This window comes from Carcharodon carcharias, chromosome 11 (genome assembly GCF_017639515.1).
Source record: "Carcharodon carcharias isolate sCarCar2 chromosome 11, sCarCar2.pri, whole genome shotgun sequence".
In the NCBI taxonomy this organism is placed as follows: domain Eukaryota; kingdom Metazoa; phylum Chordata; class Chondrichthyes; order Lamniformes; family Lamnidae; genus Carcharodon; species Carcharodon carcharias.
In genome coordinates this window covers 85,525,832-85,543,391 of record NC_054477.1, presented here as the reverse complement: position 1 = coordinate 85,543,391, position 17,560 = coordinate 85,525,832, and the positions used below count along the sequence as shown (strand labels likewise).

Genomic DNA, 17,560 nt, shown 5'->3' with positions numbered 1-17,560 from the left:
ATTCAATGGTACCATTGCTGAATCCCCCACTATCATGATCCTGGGGGGTACCGTTGCCAGAAACTGAACTGGACTAGCCATATAAATACTGTGGCTACAAGAGAAGGTCAGAGGCTAAGAATCCAGCAGCAAGTAACTCACCTCCTGATTCCCCAAAGCCTGTCCACCATTTACAAGGCACAAGTCAAGAGTGTGATGTAACACTCTCCACTTTTCTGGATGATTGCAGCTCCAACAACACTCAAGAAGCTCAGCACCATCCAGGACAAAGCAGCCCGCTTGACTGGCACCCCATCCACAAACATTCACTCCCTCCACCACTGACATAGAGTGGCAGCAGCAAGATGCAATGCAGGAGTTCACCAAGACAACTGAAACAACACCTTCCAAACCCATGAGCCCAACATCTAGAAGGACAACAGCAACAGGCAGATGGGAACACCACCACCACCACCTGGAAGTTCCTCTCCACGCCGCACACCATCCTAACTTGGAAACACATAGCCTTCACTGTTGCTGGTCAAAATCCTGGAATTACCTCCCTAACAGTACTGTGGATGTACCCACATGGACTGCAGCAGTTCACGTTAGCTCACCATCACCTTCTCGAGGGCAATTAGGGATGGGCAATAAATGCTGGCCTGGCCACCAACACCCATATCCCATGAATGAATAAAAAAGGAGTTTGTGAGAATGTTTGTGGTGGAGAAAAGAAGGTGGGTGTTATTTTTGCATTGTGGTGGAGAAAAGGTGGGTGTTATTTTTGCATTGTGGTGGAGAAAAGAAGGTGGGTGTTATTTTTGAATTGTGGTGGAGAAAAGAAGGTGGGTGTTATTTTTGAATTGTGGTGGAGAAAAGAAGGTGGGTGTTATTTTTGAATTGTGGTGGAGAAAAGAAGGTGCGTGTTATTTTTGCATTGTGGTGGAGAAAAGAAGGTGGGTGTTATTTTTGCATTCCAGTATGATTCTGAGTGGGTGGTATCGAAAGAGGAGAGTAAGATGCAATAGTGCTTGATGTAGTATAGGCAGATTTGTCCATGTGGATAGCAAAACTAGACACATTCAAATCTGCACCACTTGGGCTTGGGACCACAAAGATGGGAACCATAAGAGACTCAATACAACAAATAGGTGATTTTAAACACACAAAATCTACATGTTTTAAAAATAATACCTCGTTGCCTTAAATCTACAGGTAATTTAGTAGATAAAAATAAGCACTCCACAACTACCATAGTCAAACATTTCCGAAAAAGTCAGAGTAGAACAGAATTGAAGTCAATTACAAAAGCTAAATAGTGCGGATGCTGCAAATCTGATATAAAGCAGAAATTGCTGGAAATACTCAGCAAGTAGGTGAATAGTCAGATCCGCAGAATGTTTCCAACATTTTTGCTTTTTGTAAGTCAATTGATCAGTTTTTTTCCCCAAAACAAAACTTTCACTCAATGCTCCTTCTCATGAGTACTCGAAACGTCAACTGTGCTCTTCTCCACCGATGCTGCCAGACTTGCTGAGTTTTTCCAGGTATTTCTGTTTCTGTTTTTGTTTCAGCACCCATATTTGTTTAAAGGAAACTATTAAATCCCGATTGTGCAGATAAGGTGCACAAGTGGTGAATCAAAATAAACTTACCAATCGACCCGCAACCAGGCATCCGAACATTGTCTCACTAAATACACCTCCCGTCTCTGATCAGAATCCAGCTCTCGCCAATGTTTGACATGTCACTGTCTCTCCGCCGCCGCCCCTCACCGAGCCGGCCAGAAACTTCTGGAACCCTCAATGCGCCGCCGCCACAGGGCCCGCCCTCCGACCTTTCACCTGGAACAAGTTTGCAGACCTCGGTACTCTAGGAAACCACATATACCGGAGATTTAGGATTCTGACCTGGAGGCGTACCCACCGCTCATTTACCTTTACACTGATTACATTTTTCACATCCGCTGCATTTACATTACAGCAACTTTAATTCATTCCTTTTTATTTCATTGACGACAGACTGCTGGTGAAATTTGATTTTATTAATGATTCGCCAGCTAAACATGCTGCCGTCTATAAATATCACAAAGAATACTCTCCTTAAATGAAATATAGTTCAGTGCATGGTGTTTTGGAAAGCTTCCTGTGTCGCGATCGGAAACAAGAGGCTTTTGGTTCTAAAATGTAAAACATTTCCAACTGCGCCTGCGTGACTTGGGGTCACCAAGCTCCTCCCACTTTGCAGCTTTTGTTCCATTGGCCTGTAGGTTACGGCCTATTCTTCTAGAGGCATTCCATGTGCTTTGTAAGTTAGACGAGAAATTTATAAGAATGTATTAAAGGTACTGCCTGTACCCACCTTTCAGAGTCGTAGTTGTGGTCTTTAGAATGAAATGTTAAAATGAGGCGGCACCTGCCGGATCCAGTGGATGTAAAAGAGCCCATGGCACTATTTCGAAGAAGAGTAGGGGTGTTATTCCTGGCATTCTAACTAATATTTATGCCTCATTCAACATCTAAAAAAAAACAGATTATCTAGTCATTATCATTCTTATTGTTTATGGAAGTTTGTTGTGTGCAAATTGACTGCTGCAATTCCTACACTATAACATTATTTCCGACACTTTGTAAGTGCTTAATTGGCAAAACACTTTGAGATGTCCAGTGGTTGTGAAAGGCAATATATAAATGCAAGTTTTTATTTTCATTCAAACTGATAGCAGTTCCTGAAGACTGCAGCCAAAGAATAACATGGAAATCCAGGAGTAATTCTACAATTCCACAGGGGTGTGTTGGGGTGCTCCCTTCCACCCTACAATCAATGAGAAATCAATTAAATGAATGAGAAATCAACTAAATTAATGAGAATGACCACTCTTAAATGATTGGCCTTGCTGCAAAAATCCATGGAAATTTAGATCACCTCTCATTCTTCTAAACTCCAATGGATGCAGGTCTAACCTGCCCAACCTTCCCTCGCAAGAGAACACCTTCAAACCAGGATTCAGTTGATTGAACCTTCACTGAACTGTTTAGAATTCAGTTATATCCTTTCTTAAGTAAGGAGACCAAAACTGTACCGTACTCCAGATGTGGTCTTCACCAACTGTACAACAATAACAAAACTTCCCTTCTGCCCAACACAAGCTGGAGGAACAGCACCTCATCTTCTGATTAGGCACTTTACAGCCTTCTGGACTTAACATTGAGTTCAATACTTCAGGCAATGAACTCTATCCTCTATTTTGATCTTTTTAAAGTTTTTTCCTAAACCCCTTCCCCCACAGGACCATTTGTAATTAGTTCTTATGTTTTGCTTTCACAGAACGCTGACTATTGTTCTGCTATTAACACATTCTGCTATTTTACCTTTATGCCACTATTAGCATCTTCTTTCGTCTTGAACATACCATTAACACTCCTTTTGTCTTGTGTCTATGACATCTTTGTCAAATCTCTCCTGAGCTCCCACTTATCGATGGTCTCCTATTTTGCTCCAACTGCTCCACCCCCAACAGCCCCTCCTTCAACAGTATAAAATCCATCATATTTCTACCTCTCTTCAGCTCTGAAGAAGTCATATGGATTCAAAATGTTAACTCTGTTTCCCTCTCCACAGAAGCTGCCAGACCTGCTGAGTTTTTCAAGCATTTTCCGTTTTTATTTCAGGTTTCCAGCATCCACTCTATTTTGGTTTTATTTTAGTGTTTAATTCACTGCCTCTTCTCTTGCCTACCTTGAAGATGTTCTGCTCTTCTCTCCAACAGGATTTCCATTTGTCTCTTTCATCATGTTCGCCTTCGTTGCTTTCCATTTCCCCCCTGGTGTTTGATAAGATTTTTACCAAAACTCGTTTTCACAGCCATATTTCCTTCCTCAGCAATTGTCTCTGTCTCCAGCTTACCCAACTTGGATTCCAACTGAAGTTCCATTCTTCATGTTTCGAATCCACCCAGGATTACAGGTATCTCCGGGACATACATTGATCCTTGGACTGCTGTTCTCACCGCATCCTGAGGTCCACACTCTATCATGCATTGTCATATGTACACACTCGACCTCTCTCTCCAACAACACTGACTCATCCTATCTCAAAGCTGTCCTTGTCCCAGTTCCATTTCATTCTTTGTCTCATCCAAAGCCTGAACAAACTTTTTCTCTTCATTTCAGGTGCTAAGGAACACAAGCCCCAACAACTTATGGACATCAATGCCCATCCGGGACCCTCCACCCCGTCCTGACCCTCTGACCCCACCCCTTCTTCTAATCCCAGCTCTTGCCGTGTATTCACTATACCCACTGACCTTCCCTTCTCTGTTGCTGAATGTTTTGTGCTCTGCAAAGGACTCAGTTTCATTCCCTTATACCCTCACCTCAATGAATTTTGGGCTCAGCATGACCGCTGAACTCTTCCTCCATCGCCTTCGCCTCAGTGCTCACTTCTTTGGGTAGCCGTCCACCCCCCGTTCAACAGATCCTGTTAGCCGCCTCCAGTATTCTCCCTCTATCTGGACCCCTCCCTGTGGCCTCTTACCTGCTCTTGATCTTTTCATTGAGAACCGTCGACGTGACATGGCCATCTTAATTTCTCTGCCCTCTCACCCTCTCCAGCCAGTCTCCTTCTGAACATGCTGCACTCTGTTCTCTCAGGTCCAACCCTGACTTTGTTATCAAACCTGCTGACAAGGGTGGTGCTGTTGTTGTCTGATGTATTGACCTCCACTCTTAGACACTTCTTCCTCCCACCTCCTGGACCATGATCCCACTGCCGAACATCAAGTCCCTGTTTTCAGCACTGTCCACTACCTCACCTCCTCTGGAGATCTTTCCTCTACAGCTTCCAACCTCATAGTCTACCAACCCCGCACAACCCGCTTCTACCTCCTACCCAAAATCCACAAACAGGACTGTCCTGGTAGACCCATTGTGTTAGCCTGTTCCTGCCAAACGGAGTTCATTTCTTCCTATCTTGACTCCATTCTCTTACTCCTTGTCCAGTCTCTTCCTACCTACATTCGTGATTCCTCTGATGCCCTATGTCATTTCAACTATTTCCAGTTTCCTGGTCCTAATTACCTCCTCTTCACAATAGACATCTAATTCCTCTATATCTCCATCCCCACCAGGATGGCCTGAGGGCTCTCTGCTTCTTCCTTGAACAGAGGCTTGAATAATCTCCATCCACCACCACTCTCCTCTGCTTGGCTGAACTCGTTCTCTCATTGAACAATTTCAACTTTAACTTGTCTTACTTCCTCTGTTAGAATCATATCTCTTTAAGTTGGATATTTCTTTTTGAAACATGGAAAGACATTGCATTATTTGGACATCGAGGCTACCCGAGAGTTTTTTTTAGAAGGGTCATAAGTTCACCTTTGAGCTGTCAACAAGCAGGCTTCTTCCAAGAAATCACCTGAGCTATATGGTACTTGTGAAGGAGTTTGTTTGTTTTGAACTGCAAAGCTCGTTAATTAATGAAACTGGAAAACAAAAAGGCAATCACATGGTAGAGACAAACCTTAAGTTTGAATCTGTGGTTTTGCTTTCAATCTTGTTGGGGAAAGGCTGAGAACAGAAGGCTACCCTGACTAACTCTCTCTCCCTCTGTGCTTCGTGAAACTGTGTAGTTCTTGACCTGTAGCCAAATAATCCTCACCTGAGTGTAGTTGTCTGCATAATTTTGGACTTGCTAGCCGAGAGAGGAAGAATTGGTCCGGCTATACTCTCCTCCACGCTGAAGTATCATTGGTGAACTTCCTGACATCTACTGGGTCTTCACCCGAGGGAATTTCAGACCAACAGCATCAAACCTCCATGAGCTTTAATTTTCTTTTTTTTCTTTCCAAGGAAGTATTCTTTCTCCCAATTCTGCAGAGATTACCTGTGTGTCTTTGGATTGTCTGTGCATATGTTTTACTTTGGGCTGGGGAAGTTTAAAGGGTTTAGTTAGGTATACTTCCAGATTACAACTGTGTGTCAACCAGTTCTTGCAACTTGTTTAAAAGGAGTTTTGTTTTATAATAACTCAATCATTCTGAGTTTTTTGAAAGAAGCCTGGTCAGAGTCTCTTCTCTTCTGGGTGTTAGAAGTATAGGTAAACAATTGGCCATTTCAGAGAGAAAATTAAACAATTAAATTAACAGTACGGCCTGCAGAGTAGTGGGGCTTGATAATCTGCGGACTCCTCCCATTCCAATCATAACATCTCCAGATAAAAAGTATAGCTATGGGTACCTGCATGGGCCACAGTTACACCTGTCTTTTTGTGGGGTATTTGGTTCATTTCTTGTTCCAATCCTACTCAGGCCCCCTCCCACAACTCTTCTTTCGGTACAACAAAGTCTGTATCAGTATCACTTGGCGCTCTTGTCTGGATCTGGAAAAATTTATTAACTTTGTTTCCAACTTCCATCCCTCTCTCACATTCACATGGTCCATCTTCAACACTTTCTTTCCCCTTCCTTGACTTCACTATCTCCATTTCTGGTGATAGGCTGTCTACTATTCATTACAAGCCAACCGACTCCCACAGTTACCTCGACTACAGCTCTTCAAACCCTGCTGCCTGTAAGGACTGCTTCCCACTCTCCCAGTTCCTCTGCCTTGATCGCATCTATTCCAATGATGCTACCTTCCAAAATGGTGCTTCTGACATGTTTTCCTTTTTCTTGAGATGAGGGATCCCCCCACTGTGGTTGACAGGGCCCTTAGTCTGATCCATCTCCTGCATCTCTACCCTCATCCCTTCCCTTCCCTCCCAGAGACTTACCGCAGACTGGCTGACTGCTTTGTGGAACACCTTCGCTCAATCCACAAGCATGATCCCAATCTTCCTGTCACTTGTCATGTCAATTCACCATTTCCACCCTTGCCCACATTTCTATCCTTGGCCTGCTACAATGTTCCAGTGAAGCCCAATGCAAACTGGAGGAACAGCACCTCATCTTCCGATTAAGCACTTGACAGCCTTCTGGACTTAACATTGAGTTCAACAACTTCAGACCATGAACTCTGTGTCCTCCATTTAGATCTTTTTCTAACTTTCTTTTCCCAACCCCACAGGGCCATCTGCAACTAGTTCTTATGTTTTGCTTTCACAGAGCGCTAACCCTTGTTCTGCTATGAATACATTCTGCTATCTTACCTTTATGCCACTGTTAGCACCTTCTTTCATCTTTAACACTACCATTAACACTCCCTTTGCCTTGTGTCCATGACATCTTTGTCAAATCTCTCCTGAACTCCCTCCTATCCCTCACCTTCTATTTGCTCCACTCCCCCTTCAAAAGTATAAAATCCATCACATTTCTACCTCTCTTCAGCTCTGAAGAAAAGTCATATAGACTAAAAATATTAACTCTGTTTCTCTCTCCAGAGATGCTGCCAGACCTGCAGTTTTTTTTCCAGCGTTTTCAGTTTTTATTTCAGATTTCCACCATCCACGGCATTTTGCTTTTATTGCCTCTATTTATATTCCATTCCCCTTGCAATGAACGACAACATTTCATTGGCCTTCCTAATCACTTGCTGTACCTGCATACTAATTTTCTGTAATACCTAGAACCCTCTGCGCCACAAAGTTCTGCAATCTCTCTCAGTTTAAATAATATACTGCTTTACTATACTTCCTGCCAAAGTGGACAAGTTCATATTTTTCCACACTATATTTAACCTGCCAAATTTTTTCCACTCACTTCACCTATCTATATCCATTTGTTCTTAATGCTTCACCATTATTAACCACCATAATTAATGCTTCCACATTAACACCATAGAAGTAGAAAAAATGTTTTTTATTTAAAAATCAAAACTTAGTTGTGTTGAGTTTATGCTTTACAGTAGGCTTGTCCAGCCCATGGCCCGCAAGTTGACCCTGTGAAGTCCCTCAATGTGGCCCCGGAGCGATTGTTGAAAATGCCAGGAAAGACAGGTCAGTGAGTTTGAAGATTTCTGCAGGGGGATCGAGGCAGAGGAACTGGGACAATGAGAAGGATTCCTTACAGGAAGCAGGGTTTGAAGAGTTGTAGTCACGGTATCTGTGGGAGTTGGTTGGCTTGTAATGAATTATAGACAGCCTATCACCAGAAATGGAGACAGAGAAGTCAAGGAAGGGGAAGGGAAGGGAAGCCCATAAGCAGCAAACATGGGAGAGATACAGGTTATGATTGAACGAGCAGTGAACACTGGCAACTGCGAGTATGTGGAGATAGAGACACACACTCTGGAGCATGTAGGGCTTCCACTCACCACTGTTTTGTGTGGCTCCGATGCTTTCTCCAGGTTCCTGGTGCTTTGGTCTAGCACTGGCCGCTTTCCCCTTGTTCTCCCAGTGTTCCCCCAGCTCTCCCTGCGTTCCCTTAGCTCTCATTGCATTCCCTCAGTTATCGGCCCTCTCATCAGCAGACACCCACATTCAGGCACCACCAGGCCTTAGGCCTCACTCCAGGTCTCTCTTCCCCACTCATCGCACATACCCCTGCTACTCCTCAGCTGGTTTTGTGAGTGGGGGTGAGTTACTGAGGGTGAGGGTGTGTGATTACATGAGGGTGAGTTTGGGTGAGTGCGTGAGTGTTAGGGCAGGCGAGTGAGGGTGAAAGTGGATAAGTGAATGAGTGTCTGGGCGGATGAGTGAGGGTGGGTGTCAGAGGGTGAGGGTGACTAAGTGAACATGGGTGGATGAGTGAGGGTATGTGGTTTACACACAGACAATGTCTCTGAACCATGCAGCAAGTGGATTTTCGTGGCAAACTCGAGCATTGAAAACCTATCCACATGGATTACTGGCATCATTTTTACTGTAAATATCCAGCCAGATACCTGACTGACCTAACTTTTACTGTTATTCCCCATCCAAATTCAGGACTGACCATTCTTATAGTGTTAATGGTGTATGTGCGTGTGGCAAGTGTGTGGAGTGAGTGCGTGTATGAGAGAGCGGGGTGAGAGGGAGGGGAGAGATGTGTCTGGCTCACTCGCAGCTTCAGAGTTCTCATTCACCCTCATCCCCACACACCAACAGGCACACTCACCCACTTTCACAGTGGGTGAGGGTGAGTGAGTGAGCACCCTGAGACCTGGAGTGAGCTGGACACACACAATCTCACCCGTTCCCACTCTAATCATCATCTTTATTTATTATTCTTTTTTTAATCATCAATTCATTATTGTGACATTTTATGTGCTCAGCAAATTGTTCATTTTCGGATGTTTTTTTGAAATTCATGTTTAATTTTGTGCCAAACTTTAACTTGCCAAAATTTGCTCATCCACCCACATCTCCCGCCACCCCATCCCACGAGAAAAGGTTGGACAAGCCTACTCTACGGATTTCAAAGCTAGAAAATTGATTACGTTCTCCTTTCAAGCACTATATATCAGTATCTAGCAACCTCAGGTCAGTTATGAACAGTTAATGCAATGTAAAGTTCCTTCTGCTCTGTTCCAATAAGCTGCTTTTTACAGAACTCATAATCACAGAAACAGAAAGTTTTTACAGCGCAGAAGGAGGCCAGTTAGCCCATCACATCTTCACCGGCTCTCAGAATGAACAATTTCTCCCTGTAACCTTACACATTGCTCCTTTTCAAATAACAGCCTGGTTCCTTTTTGAATGCCTTGATTGAACCTGCCTCCTCCAACACACTCTCAGGCAGTCATTCTAGACCTTAATCATTAGTGTGTGAAGAAGTTTTTCTCATATTGCTTTTGCTTCTTTTGCAAATTACTTTAAATCTGTGCCTCTCATTCTTGATCCTTTCATGAGTGGGAAGTTTCTCACTACCTACTCTGGCCAGGCCCTCATGATTTTGAATACCTCCATCAAATCTTTTCTTTTCTGTTGGGTGGTACTGTATCAGATGCCTTTTGTAAGTCCATGTATACCACATCAACGACAACACCCTCATTAACACTCGCTGTCATCTCTTCAACAGGGACAAGCCTGCTCTATTAACTCTTGCCCTTCTCTGCCTGTAACACTACTAAGATCCCAGTCTATATTTGGGTAATTACAGTCCCCCTTATAACTATTCCATAACTCTTGCAGCTCTCTGTAATTTCCTTGCAAATTTGTTCGTCTATATCTTTCCCACTATTTGGTGGCCAATAGACTGCATGGAGTAATCACAGCTTTTTGTTCCAAGCCAAATAGATTATGTCCTTGAACCCTTTGGACATCCTCTTTCTCCAGCACTGCAATGCTCTCTTTAATCAAAACCACCACCTCTCCCCCTTTTCTTCCTTTCCTTCTTTCCTGAACATCTTGCACCCAGTAATTTTTAAACACCCAGTCCTGCCCTTTTTTGAGCCAGGTCTCCGTTACCACATCATCATAAAAATTTCCACATATCAATCTGTACCTGTAACTCACCAACCTTTTTAACCACACTCTGTGCATTCACATACATGCACTGTAATCCTGATTTAGACATTACTACTTTTGCTCTTACTCTGACCCCACCTATTAACTTACTATTCAATATTCTACTGCCGTCTCCCAACATACTATGCGTGCTGGTATTCCTCTCTGATATTACCTTCTGATTCCCACACTCCTGCCAAGTTAGTTTAAATCCTCCCCAATGTTACTGGCAAAACATCCCGCAAGGAACTCAGTCCTAGCTCTATTCAGGTGCAACCTCTGCTGTCTGTACAGGCACCATCTCCCCCAGAGCAAGTCCCAATGTTCCAAGAATCTAAAGCCTTCTGGATGTCTTTATTACCTTCAGACTTGACTACTTCAAGTTTTATTTACATTGATCAGCAGAATGACTTACATTTATATAGTGCACTTAATGTGGTACGGATTAGAATTCTCCCTTGGCTGGCCTTCCATCTTCCACCTGTCTTAAACTTAAACTGATCTAAAACTCTACATGCATTTCCTAACTTACATCAAGTCCCACTCACCCATCCCTGTGCTCACTGACCTTGATTTTAAATTCTTATTCTTGTTTTCAAATCCCTCCATGCCCAACCCTTTACCTACCTCTGTATCTTCCTCCTCAGCCGGCCAAGAAAAGGGCTCAGAAAAAACAGTGGCAGTGCATCATGCATCTTCTCAACCATAGGCAATGCTTAACACAGAATTCACCACTTTGGTGCAGACCATTGTCTCACCAGACGGAAGGCTGTCAATGAACAAGATCCTCCATTCTTATAACCATCTGTGATCTGTGCGCTCCTTCACTTCTGGCCTCTTATGCATCCCTAATTTATTTTCTCTAACATTGACATCCGTGCCTTCAGCTGTCCAGGTCCGATGTTCTCTGATTCCCGCCCAAAACCAGTCCACCTCTGAAAGTTAAGGTGCTTCTTAAAACCTACCTCTTCGACCAAGTTTTTGGTCATTTGTCACAGAATCTTAACGGCACAGGAGGACGACATTCAGCCCATCATGTCTGCACCAGCTCTCCAAGTGAGCATTATGACATAGTGCCATTGCCCTGCCTTTTCCCCGTATCCTTAAACGTTGTTTCTATTCAAATAATCATCTAATGCCCTCTTGAATGCCTCATTGAGCCTTCCTCCACTATACTTCCAGGCATTCCAAACCCAAAACGCTCATGTGAAGAAGTTTTTTCTCACATCACACTTGCTTCTTTTGCAAATCACTAAATCTGTGCCCTCTTGCTCTTGATCCTTTTATGAGTGGGAACAGCTTCTCTGTTCGGCCCCCTCATGACTTTGAACATCTCTATCAAATCTCCTCTCAGCCTTCTGCTCTCCGAGGAGAAAAGTCCCAACCTTTCCAATCTATCCTCATAGCTGAAGTTTCTCATCCCGGGAACCATTCTTGTAAACCTCTTCTGTATTCTCTCCACATCCTTCCAATAATATGGTGCCTAGAGTTGTACACAATATTCCAGCTGAAGTCTAACAATTCAGCATAACCTCCTTGCTCTTTTACTCTCTGCCCCTATTAATAAAGCCCAGGATACTGTAAGCTTTATTAACAGCTCACTCCACCTGTCCTGCCATCTTCAATGATCTATGCACATATACACCCATCTTTCAGCTCCTGCACCCCCTTCAAAATTTCACCCCTTATTTTATATTGTCTGTCCACGTTCTTCCTACCAAAATGCATCACCTCACACTTTGTATTGAACTTCATTTGCCACTTATCTGCTCACTCCACCAATTTGTCTATGTCCTCTTGAAGTTCCACACTATCCTCCACACAGTTCACAACACTCCCAAGCTTTGTATCATCCACAAACTTTGAAATTGTCCCTTGCACACCAAAATCTAGATCATTAAGACAGTAAGGGTCCCAATACCAATCCCTGGGGAACTCCACTACAAACCTTCCCCCAGCCCAAAAAATATCCATTGACCATTACTCTCTGCTTCCTATTTTTCAGCCAATTTTGTATCCACGCTGCTACTGTCCCTTTTATTCCATGAGCAATAACTTTTCTCACAAGTCAGTTGTGTGGTACTGTGTCAAATGCCTTTTCAAAGTCCATGTACACCACATAAACAGCATTAACCTCATCGACCTTTTCTGCTGCCTCTTCAAAAAACTCCAGCAAGTTAATTAAACATGATTTCCCCTTTAGAAATCTATGCTGGCTCTTCCTTATCAACCCATTTTTTTCCACGTGACTAATTCTATCCCCAATAATTGCCCACCACTGAAGTTAATCTGACTGGTTTGTAATTGCTGGGCTTATCCTTACAACCTTTTTGGAACAAGGGTGTAATGTTTGCAATTCTCCAGTCCTCTGGCACCACCCCCAAGTCTAGGGAAGACTGAAAGACTATGGCCAGTGCCCCTGCAATTTCTACTCTCACTTCCTTCAATCTCCTTGAATGCATCTCATCCGGTCCCGACGCTTTAAGTACCGACAGTCTATGCAACACTTCTTCCTTATCAATTTTGAACCCATCTCGTGACAGAGTTTCCTTGACTGTCACCATGGCCTGGGTAGCATCTACCTCCTTGGTAAAGACGGATGCAAAGTATTCATTTAATACCTCAGTCATGGCCCCTTCGTCCATGTATAAATTCCCTTTTAGGTCCCTAATCAGCCCTACTCCTCTCTTTACCACCCTTTTATTATTTATATGCCTAGAGAAGACTTTGGGATTCCACTTTATGTTGGCTGCCAGTCTTTTCTCATAATCTCTCTTTACTTCTCTAGTGTGCTTTTTCACCTCCCCTCTGGACCTTCAGTATTCCTCTTGGTTCTCAGTTGTATTTTCTACCTGACACGTGTCAAAAGTGCACTTTTTCTTCTGTATCTTAATTTCAATCTCCTTTGTCATCCAGGGAGCTCTGGATTTGTTTGTCCTACCTTTCCCTTTTGATGGAATATACCTTGACTGTGCCCGAACCAATTCTTTTTTGAAGGTAGCCATTGCTCAGCTACAGCTTTTCCTGCTGATTTTTCGTTCTAGTCTATTTGGCCCAACTCCGTTCTTGCCCCATTGAAGTTGGCTCTTGTCCAGTGAATTATTTTTATTCTGGATTGCCTATCATTCTTTTCTAGCATCATCCTAAAACGTACAATGATCACTGTCTCTGAAATGCTACCCCACTAACACTTGATCTACTTGGCCTGCCTCACTTCCAAGAACCAGATCTTGTTGGATTGGACACATACTGCTGTAGAAAATTCTCCTGAACACAATCGAGGAACTTTTGCCCCTCTCCGCCCTTTACATTACCACTGTCCCAGTATAAATTCAGGTAATTAAAGTCCCCCAGTACAACTACTCTATATTGCCTGCACCTCTCTGCAATTTCCCTCCAGACTTGTTCTTCTACGTCCTTCTCACTATTTGGTGGGCTATAGACTACACCAAGCAAGGTAATCGCACTCTTTTTGTTCCTTAGCTCTAGCCAAATTGATTGTCCTTGAACCCTCTGGAACATCCTCTTTCTTCAGCACTGCAATGCTCTCCTTAACAATATTGCCACCACTCCTTCTTTCATGAACATCTTGTACCCAGGAATATTTAACACCCAGTTCTGCCCTTCCTTGAGCCAGGTCTCTGTTATCGCCACAACATCAAAGTTCCACATGGCAATCTGTGCCTGTAACTCCCCAATCTTATTTATTTCACTCTGTACATTCACATACATGCACAATAACCCTGCTTTAGATTTTGTTACTTTATCCCTTACCCTTACTATTCTCTGTATTAATGCTATCTGTCTCTCCCAGTATTTTGTGCACCTCTGGTATTCCTTTCTAATATTTTCTCTGTGTTCCCACACCCCTACCAAGTTAGTTTAAAGACCTCCCAACAGCACTAGCAAAACGCCCCGCAAGGAACTCAGTCTCAGCTCTGTTCAGGTGCAACCCGCCTAGCTTGTACAGGTGCCATCTCCCCCAGAGCCAGTCCCAGTGTCCCAGGAATCTAAAGCCCTCCCTCCTGCACCATCTTTCCAGTCGCGCATTCATCTGCCTTATCCTCCTATTTCTGCACTTACTGGCACGTGGCAATCCAGAGATTACTACAGTAAAGGTCCTGCTTGCTAATTTTCTACCAAGCTCCCTAAATTCTGATTGCAGGACCACATGCCCCTTCCTACCTAAGTCATTGGTACCAATGTGGACCACAACCTCTGGCTTATCACCCTCCCCCAGAAGAAAGTCCTGCAACCACTCTGTGATACCCTTAACCCTGGCAACATACCATCCTGGAGTCGGGTCCACAGCCATAAAAATGCCTGTCTGTTCCCCTAACCAATGAATCCCCTATCACTATAGCTTTTCTCTTCTTCTTTCTCCCCTCCTGTGCAGCCAAGCCGCTCGTGGTGCCACAAACTTGGCTCTGACTGCACTCCTCTGAGGAACCAGTGCACTCACCAGCTTCTAAAATGGAAAACCAATTTGTGAGCGGGCCCCAGGGGACTCCTGCACTACCTGCCTACTCCTCTTGGACTTCCTAGTAGTCACCCATTCCCTGTCTCCAGGCCCTTAAGCTGCAATGTGACCACCTCTCTGAACAGATCTAGCAACTCAAGGGTGGCCATCAGCAACAGCAGAATTGTACTTGAACACAAACTGTAACCTCATTGCCTGGCATATCCATAAGACCACAAGATATAGGAGCAGAAATTAGGCCATTCAGCCCATTGAGTCTGCTCCGCCGTTCAATCATAGCTGATAGGTTTCTCAACCCCATTCTCCTGCCTTCTCCCTGTAACCTTTGATCCCCTTAACAATCAAGAACCTATCTATCTCGGTCTTAAATACACTCAATGACCTGGTCTCCACAGCCTTCTGTGGTAATGAATTCCATAGATTCACCACTCCCTGGCTAAAGAAGTTTCTCCTCATCTCTGTTCTAAAAGGTCCTCCCTTTACTCTGAGGCTGTGCCCTCAGGTCCTAGTCTCTCCTACTAATGGAAACATCTTCCCCATGTCCACTCTATCCAGGCCTTTCAGTATTCTGTAAGTGTCAATTAGATCCCCCCTCATCCTTCTAAACTCCATCGAATATAGACCCAGAGTCTTCAAACGTTCCTCATATGTTAAGCCTTTCATTCCTGGGATCGTTCTTGTGAACCTCCTCTGGACCCTCTCCAGGGCCAGCACATCCTTCCTGAGATACGGGCCCAAAATTGCTCACAATATTCTAAATGTGGTCTGACCAGAGCCTTATAAAGCCTCAGCAGCACATCCCTGCTTTTATATTCTAGTCCTCTCGAAATAAATGCCAACATTGCATTTGCCTTCCTAACTACCGACTCAACCTGCAAGTTAACCTTAAGAGAATCCTGGACTAGGACTCCCACATCCCTTTGCACTCGATTTCTGAATTCTCTCCCCATTTAGAAAATAGTCTATGCCTCTAGTCTTCCTACCAAAGTGCATGACCTCACACTTCCCCACCTTGTATTCCATCTGCCACTTCTTTGCCCATTTTTCTAACCTGTCCAAATCCTTCTGCAGCCTTCCCGCCTCCTCAATACTACCTGTCCCTCCACCTATCTTTGTATCATCTGCAAACTTAGCTAGGATGCCATCAGTTCCTTCATCTAGATCATCAATGCATAAATTGAAAAGTTGTAGTCCCAACATAGACAGCCAATCTTCTATCCATCCATATCCCGCACTCTACCATTACCATCAAGCCAGGCTATCAACCCTGATCAATGATTCAATGAAGAGTGCAAGAGGGCATGCCAGGAGCAACACCAGGCATACCTAAAAATTAGGTGTCAACCTGGTGAAGCTATAACACAGGACTGCTTGTGCGCCAAACAGCAGAAGCAACAAGTGATAAAGAGGGCTAAGCGATCCCACGATCAATGGATCAGATCTAAGCTCTGCAGTCCTACCACATCCAGTCGTGAATGGTGGTGGACAATTAAACAAGTCACTAGAGGAGGAGGAGGCTCCACAACTATCCCCATCGTCAATGATGAAAGAGCCCAGCATATCAGTGCAAAAGATAAGGCTGAAGCATTTGCTACAATCTTCAGTCAGAAGTGCCAAGTGGATGATCCATCTCGGCCTCCTCTGGAGGTCCCCAGCATCACAGATGCCAGTCTTGAGCCACTTCAATTCACTCCATGTGAGATCAAGAAATGGCTGAAGGCACTGTATAGTGCAAAGGCTATGGGCCCTGACAATAGTACTGAAGACTTGTGCTCCAGAATTTGCCGCGCCCCTAGCCAAGCTGTTCCAGTACAGCTACAACACTGGCATCTACCCAGCTAAATGGAAAATTGCCCAGGTATGTCCTGTACACAAAAAGCAGGACAAATCCAACCCGGGCAATTTTCGCCCCATTGGTCTACTCCATCATCAGTAAAGTAATGAAAGGGGTCATCAACAGTGCTATCAAGCGGCACTTGCTTCGCAATAACCTGCTCACTGACACCCAGTTCAGGCTGCATTTGACAGAGTGTGGCATCAAGGAGCCCTTGATGGAGTCAATGGGAATCAGCGGGAAAACTTTTCTCTGGTTGGAGTCATACCTAGCACAAGGAAGATGGTTATGGTTGTTGGAGGTCAGTCATTTCAGCTCCAGGACATCACCACAGGAGTTCCTCAGGGTAGTGTCCTCGGCTCAACCAACCTCAGCCACTTCCTTCCATTATAAAGTCAGAAGTGGGGACGTTTGCTGATGATTGCACAATGTTCAGAACACTTCGCAACACCTCAGATACTGAAGCAGTATGTGTCCAAATGCAGCAAGACCGGGACACTATCCAGGCTTGGACTGACAGTGGCAAGTAGCATTTGCACCACACAAGTGCTAGGCAACAAGAGAGAATCCAACCATCGCCCTTTGATGTTCAACGGCATTACCATTAATGGATCCCCCACTATCAACATCCCAGCGGTTATCATTTACCAGAAACTGAACTGGACTAGCCATATAAATACTGTGGCTACAAGAGCAGGTCAGAGGCTAGGATTTGTGCAACGAGTTACTCAACTCCCTGTTCCCCAAAGCCTGTCCACCATCTACAAGGCACAAGTCAGGAGTGTGATGGAATACTCCCCACTTGCCTGGATGAGTACAGCTCTCACAACACTCAAGAAGCTTGACACCGTCCAGGGCAAAGCAGCCCAATTGATTGACATCACGTCCACAAACATTCACCCTCT

The 17,560-nt window shown here is 44.2% G+C and overlaps 1 protein-coding gene across 2 annotated transcripts in view; it reads right to left on the bottom strand.

The window, feature by feature from the left end:
* The window catches only part of hikeshi (heat shock protein nuclear import factor hikeshi), a 30,291-nt gene extending 28,475 nt beyond the window's left edge, over positions 1–1,816 (bottom strand). Inside the window, exon 1 of one of the 2 annotated variants that reach the window (XM_041199890.1) lies at positions 1,635–1,816. In XM_041199890.1, the coding sequence (XP_041055824.1) occupies positions 1,635–1,664 (30 nt within the window). In that variant the 5' untranslated portion in view covers positions 1,665–1,816. The remainder of the gene's footprint in view (positions 1–1,634) is intronic. The other variant, XM_041199891.1, reaches the window with a different exon arrangement.
* Between the last annotated feature and the right edge of the window lie 15,744 nt (positions 1,817–17,560).